At 41.3% G+C, this 17115-nt stretch overlaps 1 protein-coding gene across 2 annotated transcripts in view; it reads left to right on the plus strand.

Annotated features, from left to right (window-relative positions):
• JAZF1 (JAZF zinc finger 1) overlaps positions 1 to 17115 on the plus strand; it is a 344361-nt gene that overhangs the window by 266991 nt on the left and 60255 nt on the right. For both annotated transcript variants that reach the window (XM_002751446.5, XM_009002227.5), the window contains exon 3: positions 16778 to 16974. In XM_002751446.5, the coding sequence (XP_002751492.1) occupies positions 16778 to 16974 (197 nt within the window). The remainder of the gene's footprint in view (positions 1 to 16777; positions 16975 to 17115) is intronic.

The following is a 17115-nucleotide window of genomic DNA, read 5'->3' on the forward strand; positions in this document are numbered from 1 at the left end:
GCTTGTTGCGTACAAGCCTCATGTTGCCTATGTCCTGTATTAACGTTTTTCTGCTCCCAGTATACCCCCATTTTGAACTGGAAGATAGAAATGCTATGCCTTTGAAAGAGAGGATATCTTTGCCCAAAACACTCAAATAAATAAATGTACTTTTTGATTTCAGATCTTCACTCTTAACGTTTGCACCCCAGACGTTCCTCTAAAAACATAAAAATATTAAGTCTGGGGAAAAAAAAACCCATAAACCTAATCTTCATTATCTCCTCCTACCATTTAAACTGCAGGTGTTTCCCCAAGTTTCTCTTGTCAACCTTCGCCTCTTTTTCCCTGCTTGATTTCCTTACTTTTCTCCTCTGGGTGGATGACTCCCAAATTTAGATCACTGACCTGTTTGTACACATCCCTTGAGTATCCCACCACCATTTCACACCCAGCATATCCAGACAGAGCTCTTATAAGCTATAACAGCACTGCTCAATAGGACTTTCTGTGATGCTGGAAATGTTATGTTTTTATTCAGTATGGTAGCCCTTGCAATATGTGGCTACTTAAGTTTAAATTAAGTAAAATTAAATAAAATTACAAATTTTATTCCTTGGGTATGCTAGCCACATTTCAGGTGTTCGTAGCTTCATATGGCTAATGGCTACTGTATTGAACAGGGCAGACTTTTAGCACTTTGTAACTTTGCTATGGCATGATATTAGCTGTGGGTCCTTGGGCAAACTAATGTCTCAAGGCTCAATTTTGTATCTGAAAATGGGACTGATAACCCCTTGCAAGCTGTTATGAGGATTAAATACGGTCATAATGATAACGCACCTAGCGTAGCATATACTGAAAGACTTTTTAAAAGTCATAGATCTTTTGCCTTTCTTGAAGCTTGGATAATGTGAACACTCTCCAGAGCCATTTTAAGAAGAGGTTAGTTTGCACACGCTGGGAATACCTAAAAATGCTGTGGATTAAATCTGGTTTAAAGCTGTAGATCTTTGGCGTTTGGTTGTTGGAGAAGTTCTGAGCGATTCTCTGCATTGTGGTTAATGTACGAGTGCTCAGCAGGGTCTAACAAGATTGTCCTAGTTGGTTGGAATTATTTTAGTTAGGGTATTTGTCTCATTTCCCAGGGCATAGTGACTGGAGGAAAATCTCCGTGAGGCTAGCATCTTGTTGGAGTAGTGATTCAGAACTAATCCTATCTGAAAATGCCCATTGCTTCAATGGATACTTGGAGCGGGGGAGGGGGTAAACAATCACTTGGTTTGCATACATGAACTTGGTGAAAGAGGCTCTTTGGTCACCAAAAATGGCTTGGGTGTTGGGTGCAGAGGTGTCCAGAAGCTTCAGTCACTCAACAAGGAGCCCTCTGGTGTGGACCATTCCCACATACACAAGTAATGGGTTTTAAAGGGGGTTTGCATGGTTTATATACCGGCTGCAATCCATTAAAGCTTTAATTACACTAATTAGAGATTTGGGATAATCAGGTTAGCTGGCCTGAAATAGGGGCCTGTACTCTCTGCGAAGAAAGGCTTTGCTAAATAAACCAGCAGGACAAACAGGATTGTGGGACGCATGCATTCCTGGGAGCCAGCTGATGCTAAGGATTAGTGCACGCCTTTGGCATGCAAATGAAGGCTGCTCCTTGTAAATCAGCAGAAGGCCCAGAGGCCCCTCCAAGAAATACTTCATTAGCAGTTAAGTAGTGACATTCTTGAAAAATTTAAACACACACACCCTGGATTTTTTTCCAAATAACCCATAAATTTGTGCAGGCTTTGCATGGGGTGGAGCATGTAGGGGAAAGGTGGCTAGGAGATCTTATAAAATACACATTCATTTCAAAGCATTACTGAATAGTGGTTTTATGTCATTCTTTTTTCCCTCTAACTTAAAAACCACCCAAATCCCACTATACTATGCAAGGCAGCATGCCATTTGACATGGTACCTGAAAGAGTTGGGAACCATTGGCTGATACTTTCAAATTAATAGACATTCAGTGTCATTCAGTGGTATAGACTCCTTATAACAGTGCTCATCCTTTGCAGACATTTGGCTGTGTGTGTTGTGTCCCTGCAGTTTTGCTGCTGGCCATCTTACTCAGTTGTGAATCTGTGTTAGGTATTTCCTAGGAGCTACGCTAGAAAATTTTCCTTCTCTCTTTGTTCTCTTCTTTCTTTCCCTTCTTCCATTTTTAAAAATCTCTATATATTTTTAAGTAAATATGTGAACCAAGGATGAAAAATATGTGAATTATCAATCATGGCCTAAAAAGGGTGGAAACGAGAAAGCTTAAATAAGATGGCAAAATATTGAGAATGTGGTAGTAGTTGTGGGGTTTTTTTTTTTAATTATGCCTAATAAAAGCTTAAATTATCACCATCATCAATATCCAGATCCTCTCCATAACCAAAATTTACACACAGTTTACCAAGTATTTTTAGCACTCAGACTCACTGGATTAACTGCTCACTAGATAGAAGAGGAGATATAGAAGCTCACATTTCTTCAATTTAAAAACAAGGTAGTTATTCAAAACTAGCTGGACCTGGTGGCATGCATCTGTAGTCCCAGCTACTCAGGAGGCTGAGGCAGGAAGATTGCTTGAGCCCAGCAGGTTGAGGCTGTGGTGACCTATCATGCCACTGTACTCTGTTCTGGACAACACAGAGAGATTCTGCCTCGATTGAATGAATAAATGAATGAATGTTATTCAAGTGTGTACTTACCTAAATAACCTAATACCTGAACACATTTAACAGGTGGATAACAGGGAAAACTTGTCAAAAGATAAAATTACAACAGATTTAAAGACTTCACTTGACTTTTATTTGTGATTTGAGAATCAGGCAACACCTCATTTTATAAAATAGAATGTGTGTTCCAGTGAGCTGAGTAGATGAGATTGGCCTAATAGGCAGAAAAGGGCTGAGGAAAGCAGAAACGGGTGACAAAAAAGTGCACTGGTTGTTTAAAGTCATTTGTTCGTCTTATAGGGGACTTCCAGCTTAAGAAAAGGTGGCCCCTTCTCATTGGTTGCTGTGACTGTTCTGTTTTTTGGAAAACTGGCCCATTTCAAAGCTTAGTTTGAGCAAATCTATTCTGGTTTGGTCTGCTCATTTGGGGCCTAGTGCAGAACCTTAATCCAAAACAGTGACCATCCATGAATTTTATTTAATGCCCTTAAGTTCAGAAAGAGTTAAACTGAACTCGCAACAAAAGGCAAAAAATCATTTTGAAAAAAATCAGCCCCAAAACCCATGAGATTTGAGGTCTGTAAGCTTGAGACGCGCACATTCACATGCTTTGTCACAGAACAGTCGGGGCTTGAAACTCTGCCCCCAAAGTAGTTTTACTGCCTTATTCTTAATAGTTCATTTAAGAAAAAGTGCTGTAAACTCTGTCTTTCAACAATGCTAATTTACTGACTGCTATTCTCTGTATAAATAAATCTCAAATACACAGTAAATTTGAGCCATTGGCCCATATATAATTACATTTCTTGAATAGATGCTGTTGATCTGAATTTGTCACTAGCATTCTTGCTTTAGCTTGGGAACAGCTCTTGTCTTAGACGTACTCAACTTTCTCTCTCAGATATTATAGTCTGGCAGCTTTGTTCTCTGATTCTCTGAGAAGGGATAAAGTATGTAACAGGGTAATAGTGGAAATCTCAGTAGATGCAGAGGAAAATACGTAAGTCCAAGATGGCACAAACTTTCAGCTTACATGTCACCTTCATTGATTTATAGTGACTGCGTAGGGCACAGTGCTGAAGGCTGAGTCCCAAAGCTGCACAGGCAAGAATGTTATAATAGATTAGTGATGGCCATCTTGAACAGAGTGCATTTAAGTGGCACTGGAGCCATCTCTGTGTGTGCCATCTCTGGCATAGACAAACCCTGCCAATTTGAGACCTCCTCTCACATTGAGACTCTTCTAGCATCTCATTTGCTTCTCCTCCCCTTTTTCAACCCAGTGTTTCATTAACTAGAGCTCTCCAGTGTGCCCCACCCCTTGGTGCTAGATTCCCTGAGAATCACTTGTTCTTAGCTGGATATTGATGGTTCACCCATCCACCTAAGGGTAAGGCCATGCAACATCAGAGAAGTACTTTTCTTTGGAAATGGAGACGTTCAATCCCAGACTTAGATACCTATCTTAGCCCACCTGTGGACTGCATAGCTTCCCCAAAAAATTACCTCTTATGTAAGAGTTCTCCTAGATGGCTGTTAACATTTATTAACAGTTTCTCATGCCTAGGAAAGAGTCAGGAGCATAGGGCCATCACACATGGAAATACCACAACTCTGAGTACTCCCCTAACATATATTGAGTATTATGTGGAGTCAAGGGCTTTTCATGCATTTATACAATGAGATCTTGATAATAACCCCCCATGAGGTAAGTGTTAGGATTACCTCTGTTTTATAACGGGGACCCCAAGATGAGAAGGAGTCATTAATTTCCTCAAGCTTGAACACCTACTAAGTCAGATTAACAGTTCGCCTTCAGAACCTAGATTTTTCAACCATCAGGCTGTGTTCCCAGCTATATACTGGATATAAAACTCTTAAGAGACCGTAGTGCAATTTTCTCTTGAGTTTTAAAATTTCTTCTAGTTTATGGGGAAACTTATGCATCATCTCATTAGCAGCTTACAGTGAAACCTCAATAACTCATTTAATTTACTTCTAGAGAAGGCAAAACAAGAAAACTCAAAGCTATTTGTAGTTTTATACCACAAAACCTCATAAAGTGCAGCTTCTTTGTTTTGTTCATTAGTCTCTACATGGATGTCAAATTAGCAATGAAAACCATGTGTAAGAAATAGCCATAGTTATTTGCAATTCAATGAAGGCAGAAAAGGAATGGAAAGGAGGATAGAGAGTTGCCAAGAGAAGGATATTCCACTTGGTCTCCAAACCAAAGACTTGTGGTATAGTAGTTTTCAGAAGTGTTTTTTATTCTTGGCATCAATGATGAAAAAGACCATGGTTTATTTTATTCAGGCTAAAGTAAATCAAAATTAATGGCTTCATTGATAATTTATGCTGACCTGTGGCTTAAAAGAGTGGTTGCCTGAGCAAGCTTTCATTAAGGTAGATTGACTGTATCATTCAATAGTTGTAAAGAAAATACACAGTATTTGTTGGGAACATACAAAGAAATAGTATTCAGGAATGGGATTTTGTTTGTTATTTCATTTGCTCAGCTTCAGTGCCTGGATTTCATTTGAATGGTAAAATTTAGGAAAAGATAGTACTGGTTTTAAAAAGTGGTTCTTAAGTGCCTCCCACGGCACAGATGCTAGCCTGCTGCTGTTCATGAGGATACTTCCACTGGCCTGCAGTTTCTAATGCCTGGAGCATGCGGGGCCAGGGAATGGGGGCATCCAGCACCTCACCGCCCCTCCTCATGTCCGGCTGTAAGAGGACACTCTGCCCTTGCTCACCGTCTCCCAGTAGCTCTTGGAAAGGAGAAGCTACTGAGTTTGCGTGCCCTTGTATTTGCCTTCTTTCTTTTGCTCAGCTATTTCAAGCAGTTCCACCTAAAAGTAAGAGTTCTGTTTGGTCAACATTCCTTGCAACTGGATTTTCTGAAATGATAATAATTGAAAACACATTTAGATACTTTAAAAAATTTGTATCTACAGAATAATTGTAAACAGTATATTATAAATAATACAATGTATATATGATGCAAGTATAAAGTAATGATAACATGAAATTTTATATTGTGGCTTTTCTGCACCAAAACAGTTTAAGTAGATTTTTCCTATGTTCTGTTATCCTAATCTCAGAATACAGAAGACTCTTTCTGAAGAAATGATTATTTTTTCCAAGATTATGCCCTTCCTGTGTTTTATGTTAAAATAGTTATTTTCTTTTTAAAGAGAGGCTGGTGATGATGGTAGTTAGATAAGGTGTACATGGCAGTATAAAAATTTGCAACCCAGTATTATTTAAATACTTAAAAAGGTGTAGAATATCCAAGTTACAATGTACCAAAGAGAATATAAATTAACTGTAGCTACCTTAAAAAAAAAAGAAAAATGAAGTATGATTGTTAAGACAGTAGATGAAGGAAAGAGATTTATCTTGTTTTTTTATCCTTACCCCACCTTTCTTCTTCCCTCTCCCCCACCAAAAAAAAAAAATCAACATCTATAAGCAAAATAAGCTATAACGTTTGGTATGAAATTGGCTTGCCCCCTTATTTATTTATTTATTTTATGCATATTAAGTCAGAATTCTCAAACGACCAGGAGCTATAACCTTCCATATATGTCAAATATGAACATAGTAAAGAAAAATAGGCCAGGCGTGAGTAGCTCAAGCCTGTATTCCTAGCATTTTGGGAGGCCAAAGCAGTAAGCCTGCTTGAGCCCAGGAGATGGAAACCAGCCTGGGCAACAGAGAAGGAGCCTGTCTCTAGAAAAATTAGCTGAATGTGGTACTCTACAAAAAATACAAAAATCAGCTGGGTTTGGTGATGCATCCCTGTGGTCCCAGCTACTTGGGAAACTGAAGCAGGAGGATCACTTGAGCCCAGGAGGTCAAGGTGGCAATTAGCTGTGAAGGCGCCTATTTCAAGTAATTCCACCTAAAAATAAGTATTTCACTTACTTTTACCAGCACTCCAGCCTGGTTGACAGAGTGAGACCCTGTCTTAAAAAGAAAAGAAAAGAAGAGAGAGACAAAATAATGTCTCTGGCAATGCAGTAAGTCTGTCAGTTTCAGTTTGGTACCCAAGAACACAATCTGTTTCATTAGCCATGTGCTTCACAAATTATGCCCACAACCAGTGTGAAGGTCAAGTGAAAATCACAAAAAATACCTCTTACAAGTTAAGTGCCAAACTGATCTGATCAAATAGAGTGGTTTTTTTTTTCTTCCTGGTGCTGCTTTTAGTTTTATTATTTTGCATTAAAATTTTAATAGCATGTTAAAAGGGGCTCAGAGTTTTGGTGATACTGCAAAAAGTTTTATGAAGCTTCAAAATCCACCCCATGGGCCTCAGATCATGAAGTCAAAAATAGCTCTGGGATAAGAAGTGAAACATAGGATTATTTGAAGCATTGCTAGAAACTTGCTGAAATCAGTGTCATTTGGAAATTCAGATTTTCTCTTTTTCTACTGAAAAGTACATTTATTAAGTTCCCAGATCACCAAAAAAGGACATTCTATTAATGAAGGAATGCTGACAAATGATCACTCCACTTGCTGTGTCTAGGTCATGTTTCACTAACTAGCTGTTTTAACCAAATACGCCTTTAGCGCCACTATGCTGCTAAAATAAGAGGACCCGCCACGTGAATTTATTGGCAGACGTATGTTCTGAAAGCCAACATTACATTGAGACCTAGAGCAGCCAGATCCTTTGACATGTGGGCCACACATGGTTGCTTGCTGAAATGTACCCATTATTTCCATCACCATTCCCACAGCCACATTTCAAATGTTTATGCACTGTTCTGCTTGCTTACTGGTTTTCTATCCATCCTTGTCCTGGATTGCATAGTAACAGCCAGAGAAAAGAAAAATCCTTACTCTCCAAGTTAGACTACCCTTCAGAAGTTAGATTGTCATGTCAGAAATACCATCGTCTGGAGCAATGAATTACCAGATTTGGGAGTGCTTGGAATCTCAGGGCCTATCTGCCAGCTCCCTGCAGCTTTTCTCAAAAGTTTGTTTTTGCTGAAAAATGCCAATACTCGAAGGGCCACTGAAAAGGCAGAACAAAGCTTTTGAACTTCAAATGAAGCATAGTTAGATGTGGTATTCTACAGAGGGTCTGCTGGCAGGCCAAGTCAGAGCCTTGTGCAACTTGATGAATCTCTCAAGCAGAGAACAGCTGGACAGAAGGGTGTCAATCCAGCAGCTAGCTGGATGGAGGGTCTCCTGTTGCCTGTCCTGCTGGAAAGACCCTCTATAATTGGGTTCTGCTCCAGAAATCAAGGCCAGGAAGTAAAGAATAAGAGGCATATAGGTTTAAAGATGGGCCCCAGCATGTTGTCTAATGAGAACTTTTTCTGTACTATTAATAGGTACTCTATCTGTCTTCTTGAATTTGCCTGTGTTTACCATTTAACAGATGTCATTGCAATTAAATAGATGCCTGGCCTGGATGCAGTGGCTCACGCCTATAATCCCAACACTTTGGGAGACCAAAATGGGCAGATTGCTTGATCCCAGGAGTTAGTTCAAGACTAGCCTGAGCAACATGGTAAAACTATCTTTACAAAAAAAATTATCCAGGTATGGTGGCGCACGCTTGTAGTCCCAGCTACTCAGGAGGCTGAGGTGAGAAAATCACACAGCTTCTAGGGAGCCATAGTCAAGCCACTGCATTCCAGCCTGGGCAACAGAATGAGACCCTGTCACAAAAACAAATAAATAAATAAATAAAAATAGCATTAATGCCTGGAGAATGAGTAAAGGTGGCTCTTTGCTTTCAGAATCAGCAAAACTCATGATGGTAGTATTTAACCTAATATTCAGTATTCCAGCTCAGAAGTAACCAAATGCTGGTATAGATGGCAGAAGGTGAAAGGTTTGTGAGTTAAGATTTCCAGCACAAGTGTTAGTCACTTCTATTATGAACCAGGAACCTGACATTTCTCAAACACAAAGTGTCAGGCTCTGTTCTAAGTGCTCTATGTGTATTAACTTATTTAATCCTCACCACAGCCCTTGGTCGGGCCAGTCATTGTCACCATTTATAGATGAGAAAATGATGGCACCGAAAGGCTAGGCAGGTAACTTGCCCAGCGTCATCACACAGCTGGGGGACATGGATTGGGGATTGGAATCCAGACAGTCTACCTCCAAAGCCCACCCTCTTAACTGCTACACTAATACATTCAAGCTCCAGGCCATGACCTCCCAGAGGGTCAAGAAATCAATGTGGTGGTTATGACCATCATATTTTGTTAAAGTGAAATAGAACAGAAAAGTGTCAGAGTATATCACATGTAGTCAAGATTGTTTTATGAAAATTTTCAGATATTTACATTAAAATATCTTGTCCTTGAGTCCAGATATGTTTCATAATTCATAATGTTTTAGATTTCATAAAGATAATATAGTACAAATACGATGTATTACATAATACTCCCAGTAGGGCCTGGGGTAGCCCCATATAATCACATACCTTAATATTTATGCAGTGAAACACATGAATGTTTTCAGTAAATACAATAAAGTCTGTAAGTAACCTTTCCCCAGCTCAGATTAGAGTTTGCCTTCCGATGAAGTTTTAGTGCCAAACTTCATTTTTTTAAACTTCAGATTTCGGAGCTTTGGAGATTTCAGAATTGCCGAGTGCAGACCTATTTATACATGTGAGCATACCAGGTCACACTATGAGACATATTTCTTATAATGGTTTGAAGACAAAACAAAGTTTGAAAAATACTGTACAGTACTGTTGCTGGAATCAGGCACTGTTAGAGCTGGGAAAGACCCTAGCAGTGATGTATTCCATATATCCATAAAACCGAATCTCCTCCATTTTAACAAGTAGAAAAATCAGGACCACAAAAGCGAACGCCGTGGCTCCTGGAGGCCACTGGTTTCTTTTTCCCAGAACAAGCCCCCTGGCAATGCATAGTGCAGACCTCTGGACCACACACCCTCTCCAGAGTCATATAATCACAGCCCACCACACCACACATTTTGGAGTTTTCAGCTTCGTTTTCTTTTCAGTTTTTTCTGAGATTGAGAAGTTTCAAGTGGTCACTTCCATTTCTGAGTTCACTGGTCCAGTGAAAGCCAAGTGATTTTTTTCCCCAGCAGGTCACTTAGACTCAGGTGTTTTGGCCATCAAGTGAGGGTGGCATTGGAGACTCTGCCCGGGTTCCAGCAAATACTGTACATTTCCTGAGTTTGTGGTTGAAACTAGTCTCCCTGGACCAACAGTTGACATTTTCCCCCTGTGGAATTATATTCATGTTTCCATGTTGAACATGTCAGACTGAATGAACATTGTGGTCTGAGGATTTAAAAGATTTATAATGGAGTCTTGAAAATTTACTTAAGGAATATGTACTTCCCCTAGCAATAACAAATATTACTACAAATGACCATATTAAATTAAAGTAACTTAGACAGTTCTGATTTGTAGGAAAGTTGAAATTAATCTTACAGCAGTTTCAGTTTCAAAATGAAAACATTGCTTTGCCTGACCGCAGATTTTCAGGCTGTTAGTCAACAGTGAGTGAAAGAGTCTCAAGTGACTTTTTTTCCTTTAAGAAATACTCAGTTTTTTCTCTATGTGTAGAAAAGTGTTAGAAGGAAAAAAAAAAACCCTAAAAAATCAACCATAGTTTTATCTGGGTAATATTTCTCTTAGAAAAAAAAAAGTTTTTACACAGGAAACATCAAAAATTCTTTTCATAAGCTGAATGGTAGGTAGACAGATTGCTGTTTTATTAAATTCTTTATGCATGGGAATGCATATATTTACATATATGTTTCATGATTTTTAAAAATACATTTATTTCATTCTTTTCCTAATCTGTGTGTTGGTCAATTAAAAAACTTTTTTAAACAGAAGTCACAAATCCATAAAAAGTGTTCTGTAAGTGTTCTTTAGTGAGATATATTACTTTTTACAATTTAATTTTATTTATTTTTTAAGATGAAGTCTCGCTCTTGTCCCCCAGGCTGGAGTGCAATGGCAAGATCTCAGCTCACTGCAACCTCTGCCTCCCAGGTTCAAGCCATTCTCCTGGCTCAGCCTCCCAAGGAGCTGGGATTACAGGTGCCTGCCACCATGCCGGGCTAATTTTTGTATTTTTAGTAGAGACAGGGTTTCACCATGTTGGCCAGGCTGGTCTCAAACTCCTGACCTCAGGTGATCTGCCCACCTCGGCCTCCCAAGTGCTGGGATTACAGGCGTGAGCCACCATGCTCGGCCACTTTTTACAATTTTAAAAAAAGACTTTGGGCCGGGTGCGGTGGCTCATGCCTGTAATCCCAGCACTTTGGGAGGCCGAGGCAGGTGGATCATGAGGTCAAGAGATCGAGACCATCCTGGTCAACAAGGTGAAACACCGTTTCTACTAAAAATACAGAAATTAGCTGGGCATGGTGGCGCATACCTGTAATCCCAGCCACTTGGGAGGCTGAGGCAGGAGAATTGCCTGAACCCAGGAGGCCGAGGTAGCGGTGAGCCGAGATCGCGCCATTGCACTCCAGCCTGGGTAACGAGTGAAACTCCGTCTCAAAAAAAAAAAAAAAGACTTTTTAATCCATTCTCCATTTCTTCCCTGATTAATTCCTTTAGTGAGTAGGCAAGAAGCTCACGTCAAATGCTTTTTTCCCCACATTAAAAAATAAACACTAGAAGGTATACTGGCAAATGTTAACCTGACTTGGGGAGGAAAAAAAATTCCAATTTGTGCTGTTGCCAGTTTCTGTGGTGTAAATACTCCTGCCATAGCCAATTTCAAGCTACCCACATGCCACTGAACAGAGTGGGTTACTTTGCATTATATGGAATATAGTTATATAGTAATTCTACCAAATAGATAAAATATTAATGTAAATAACCTCAAGAACATAGATAATGTTAAAATGCAGTAAAATAATTAAGTGATGAACCTTGAGTTAAATTCCCTTGTTTTTAACACACTTGATTTAATTATTAGTTTATATAATTTAGTTTTTAATAACAGTGTTTAACAACAGACTCACCAAATCCCTGAAAGTTTAAGTCAGCCTTCACAACCCGGTATGAGCCGGCTTCAGCACACTGCAGCTGCCAGATCAGAGCCTTGTCACCGTTGCATAGCAGGGAGAATTCTAGGAGGTGGGCACAACCAGCCTTCCCCAGACCATAGCCCAGTGGGGCTACAATCTAGAGAACCCCTCTCCCCTGACTGGGAGACCAGTGGTCCCATACAGCAGGATTGACTGACATTTAGAGGATGAGCCTCTTGTTCTCCCAGCTGCCCACTGCCCCATATAAACTGCCAGAGGGGTCCTCCTTGCATTTCCCCGGGCCCCATACTCTAGCTCCCTGAACCCTTTCAACTGGGAAAACCATTACAGTGTCCCAAAGCTTGACTGGGCTCTGATACCAGCTCTGCCACTAACCAGCTAAGTGACCTCAAACAGGTTACACCACATCATTTCACAGTTACTATAACATTGCACTGGATGATCTGACTTAACCCAGTAAGTCAGGTGCAGTGGCTCATGCCTATCATCTCAACACTTTGGGTGGGAGGATCACATGAGTCCAGGAGTTCGAAACCAGCCTGGGCAATATAGTGAGAACACCATCTCTACAAAAAAAAAATTACCTGGGCATGGTGAGGGGATGCCTGTAGTCTCAGCTACGTGGGAAGCCTAGGCAAGAGGATCGCTTGAGCCCAGGAGGTTGGGGCTTCAGTAATTTCACCACGGCACTCCAGCCTGGGTGACAGTGAGACCTCATCTCCAAAAGAAAATTCACATCAACCATGATTACTGAGAGCTTCAGAAAGATCACCAATAGTGTGTAGACTCATTGAGGAAAGCTCAGGCCACTGAGTGACATGACTCTCTTAACCTGATCTCAGCCTTGGGAGTACAGCAAACATTTCCAGCCCTGACATTTGGTAAAACGGGGAACATAATCCTCATTTGTTGGCCAGAATCACAGCCTTTGCTGTGCCTCCTCGGCTCCTTTACATACTCTTATCTCCCCAAATGATTCCTTGCCATTGGGAATCTACCCACTTTTTAACAGACAGCTGTGTTGATTGAGCATTGCTCAAAAACTTCAGTTTACTAAGTCTCAGTAAATGGGTTAAGTCATGATTAATGAAGGGAGGAGGAAGAGGAGCAGCATGGTAATGCAGGGGAGACACGGACCCATTTTAACCCGGGTTCCCATAGCGTTTATGTGGCGTTCCTCTGTGTGTGTTTGTGGGGGGGCAGGTGGTGGGGGTGTGTGTAGTTGTCACTAGAAGAAATTGTACAGCTGTGTACTTTGATATGGAAAGGTTACCATGATTTATAGGCTGTATGACCAAGTTCACAACACCAATCTAAGAGAGGAGGGAGAACTGAAGGAGGAAGGGTCGGCAACAGGGCTCCAAGAGTGTTTCATGTTTAAGGCTTTTAACATGGGTGCCTTGTTCTTGCTTCTAGAAGGCCCTTAGAACATATAACCCAAATGCAGATTACTGTCTGTAGCTGGCCAAACTCATGTGAGGGTGAAGGTGGGGTTTATGTGTGTGAGTGTTGTTATGGTTGTTTATAGTTGTTGCGTTATATCTGAGCTGTAGGAGAGTATTTTACAGTAAGAGATGTGAGTTCTGTAATCCCAGCACTTGGGAGGCCAAGGCAGGTGGAACACTTGAAGTCAGTAGTTCAAGACCAGCCTGGCCAACGTGGTGAAACCTTCTCTCTACTAAAAATACCAAAATTAGCTGGGCATAGTGGCGGGCATCTGTAGTTCCAGCTATTTGGGGACTGAGGCAGGGTAATCACTTGAACTGGGAGGCAGAGGTGAGCCGAGATCATGTCACTGCATTCCAGCCTGGGCAACAGAGTGAGACTCCATCTCAAAAAAAAAAAAAATGACCAGGAACAGTGGCTTACACCTGTAATGCCGCACTTTGGGAGGCTGAGGTGGGTCGATCACAAGATCAGGAGTTCAAGACCAGCCTGACCAACATGGTAAAACCTTGTCTCAACTAAAAACACAAAAAGAAATTAGCCAGGCATGGTGGCATGCACCCATAATCCCAGCTACTCAGAAGGAGGAGGCAGGAGAATTGCTTGAACCTGGGAGGCAAGGGTTGCAGTGAGCCGAGATCATGCCACTGCACTCCAGCCTGGGTGACAGAACAAGACTCCATCTCAAAAAAAAAAAAAGAACCACAACATATATATGAATTAGAAGATGTAGAGAAGCGTTTTTCTCTCTGTCTCACTCTCCCTCCCTCTCTCTCACACTGGATATGCACCCTCTGGGCTTACTCCATTCAGCCATTCCACAAATAGAATTTCTGCTCTACACAAAGCACCTGTGTGCTCAGTGCTTTTGGAGCCAGGGGCGTAGTGTATCCTCAAATACACTGTGAGTAAGGTGGACAAACCATAGCGACATAGCCATATTACAATGCTTTATGTAATAACAGCTTCTACATTTTGAACCACTTGCTACATGACAGGCCAGTTACCTCATTTATCCTCACAACAGTCCTCTGAAGTTGAAACTGTTATTGCCCCATCTACCAGCAGGTCACCTTCTTAGGTTGTGAACATTCAGACTCACAGATGACCATGGGCCACATAGGACACTGGGTCTGTTCAGAGGATGGAGGACAGGCTGCCTGCTGCAGGAACCCTTGCAGCAGTGGACACGGGAGGCTGTTGAGGTTCAGAGAGGTAGGAGGGGAAGCTATCCTGGTAGGACCTCATGCCCTTTGGGGGCCAAAGCTCTTGAAACACTCTTTGGGCATAACTCCCCAGTTCTCTACAAGGGCCATACCGAGCTAAAAGATCACCATGCTTGCGAAGTCCAAATCGGGATTCTTGGCTTCCTATCAGATAGGTACAGGTGGTTCCTTGTTCCTCCCAGGCTGTGCAGTTCACCTGTCAGAGGTCATTCTTCTGTAGGTAGTGTTGCCTAGTAACATAGTTGACATACTATCTTAGCAGGTTACCAAATTTAGCCAAACATCAGACTCCCATGCAGAAAGGGCAAAGATGTATGTTAATTCCTTACCTACTCTCTTGTTCCCATTTTACAGAGAGTAAACCTGAGATTTAGAGAAGTTTATCGACTTGAGAATTTGAGAATTACAAATTACTGTGTAATTTGAGAATTACATAGTAATCCAGCCTGAATTTGAACCCTGGCCTGACTCCAAATACCATGCTCTTAACTAAAATGCAAGATGTAAAAAATTTTTCTACCCCCATAAGCATGTCCATGTTTATTTTGTTATTTGAAACCTTAGTTTGCACTACTTACCCTTGAGAACAATCTGCCTTCCTGGAAGCAGCAGCCTGTTTATCCCGTGGCTTTGCCACTCCCTGGCACACTGCATACCCCAGTGTGAGACGTGCAGCACCGTCCTAGTTAGCAGTTCTTCTTAGAATAATAAAAGAAAGCACTGGTTTTTCCTTTTCTCTGCCAGTCTATATTTTTAGTAGAGTTTATGAAGAGGGAAAAAAGAAATTTTAAGGACAATAGAACCAATTTTGCATCTGAAAATAAATGAGTACCTGGCTATCAGGTGCAAACAATTCTCTTTGCCTTTGTTCTATCCTATCCTATCTATCCTATAGCACAAAACCTAAGAGCTCAAAGCAAAGCTCTATTACTAAGCTCAGTTCAGCATATAAAATCCAGTTTATATATCTGGATCGTATTGCAAGAATCATTCAAGAAATGTGCTATCCATGTGTCTTAAACATAGAAATTTTAAGACACTGTTTTAAAACAGAAATTTTAAGACACTGTAACAATATTACTGTTGTTTCTTTGGGTGTTTCATCGACTCTAAGCTTTCACCAGGCATTATCTGTTGACTTCCAAAACTTCATCGTGTAATGAGGAAAAATACTAAGGAATTTTGTAGACAAAATGTGAAATAGGTTGGGTAACATACCATGTTTAAGTGTACTGCAGTGAGTTTATGATAAATTATATTGAAATAGCCAAACTATAATTGATGCGGGAGGTGTTGGAGAGAGGCCTTGAGGGGCATGGAATGTTCTGTTTCTTAGCTTAGGTGGTGGGGACAGCTGTGGTTTTATTATCTGAATGCTTTCATACACTGTTTACTATGCTTTCTGTGGCAGTTTTCAGCAATGCAGCTGATAAAGTTTGCCTGCCAACATGAAAAGAATGCTCTTTAGGTAGGAGATACCATTTCATAGATTGTTTAGAATCTCATGTGATCCGAATTTATGAAATGGTAGATTATACAGTGGAAAAAGAACAGAGTTTGAATATTACCAACATCAGAGAAGCGTTGGAAGAATAGCTCAAGTTTCCAAAGTGAAAGTATCGGGAAAAGTCACCTTTCCCTTTCTGAGTAATTAGATCAGAACATACACAGATCATTAGCGCTGACCTTCCTCCTTGTTGCTCTTTTCCCCTCCTCTGGAATCTTGGGCCGACGTATGCAGTTCTGTTCATGTTCCCTGAGATGGGCCTGGCAGTGTGCTAGGAACTGGGGACTAGAATCCTTGCCTTCTTGGCGAGGGAGGCAAGGCCTCAGTTAGCCAAGAAAAGTTTTTAAACCCAGATAACAATATGAGAACCAAAGTAATACAAATTGAAAAGAAAAAGAGAGTTTTATGAGGGATATATGTTAGGTGGCAGTTAAGTGGTACAAACAAGAAATGCCAGCAACCTGCAGATGAAGGAAGCACTGCCCACTTAGGAGTGGTTGGGGCACTTTGAGGATGTGTGGGCTTCCTATGGGTGGAAAGAAAGAGAACGGACCTTCCAAGAGGAAATCTTGTAACTGAAAGCATTACTGTGGGTGCAGGTGTATTCTGTGGGTATAAGCTTCCTGGCAAGGAGGATTGGCCTGGGGAAGAAATGGGCCTGACTTTGAGGAATCTTAGAAATAACAAGCTAGACAATAATTCCATTGCATTGGAAAAGGGGAGTTGTTTTGAGGTTTTGAAATTGGGACTGACCTGTGGCCAAGGTCCATTCCCAGGTTGAGCATCTGTGAAACTCAAATGAGTGTCGTAAGTCCTCTGGCTCTCTACATGGCCCGGGTTCCTTACCTTCTTCCATTGTTGTTTCAGATTCATGACAGATGCTGCCCGCCGAGAGCAGGAGTCCCTAAAGAAGAAGATTCAGCCGAAGCTCTCACTGACCCTGTCCAGCTCAGTGTCTCGAGGGAATGTGTCCACTCCCCCACGCCACAGCAGTGGAAGCCTTACTCCCCCCGTGACCCCTCCCATCACCCCCTCCTCTTCATTCCGCAGCAGCACTCCAACAGGTGAGTGGCCTGGCCCTACCGCCTTGAGGAGGAGAGGAGAGAGAGAAAGTGTGTTCAGTGTGCTGGGGCAGAAAGGGGCTGGGGACAGATGATGACACAGACCCGCCACGTTGTCGATTCTTTCACTAGTCTCTGTATATT

This window comes from Callithrix jacchus, chromosome 11 (assembly GCF_049354715.1).
Source record: "Callithrix jacchus isolate 240 chromosome 11, calJac240_pri, whole genome shotgun sequence".
In the NCBI taxonomy this organism is placed as follows: domain Eukaryota; kingdom Metazoa; phylum Chordata; class Mammalia; order Primates; family Cebidae; genus Callithrix; species Callithrix jacchus.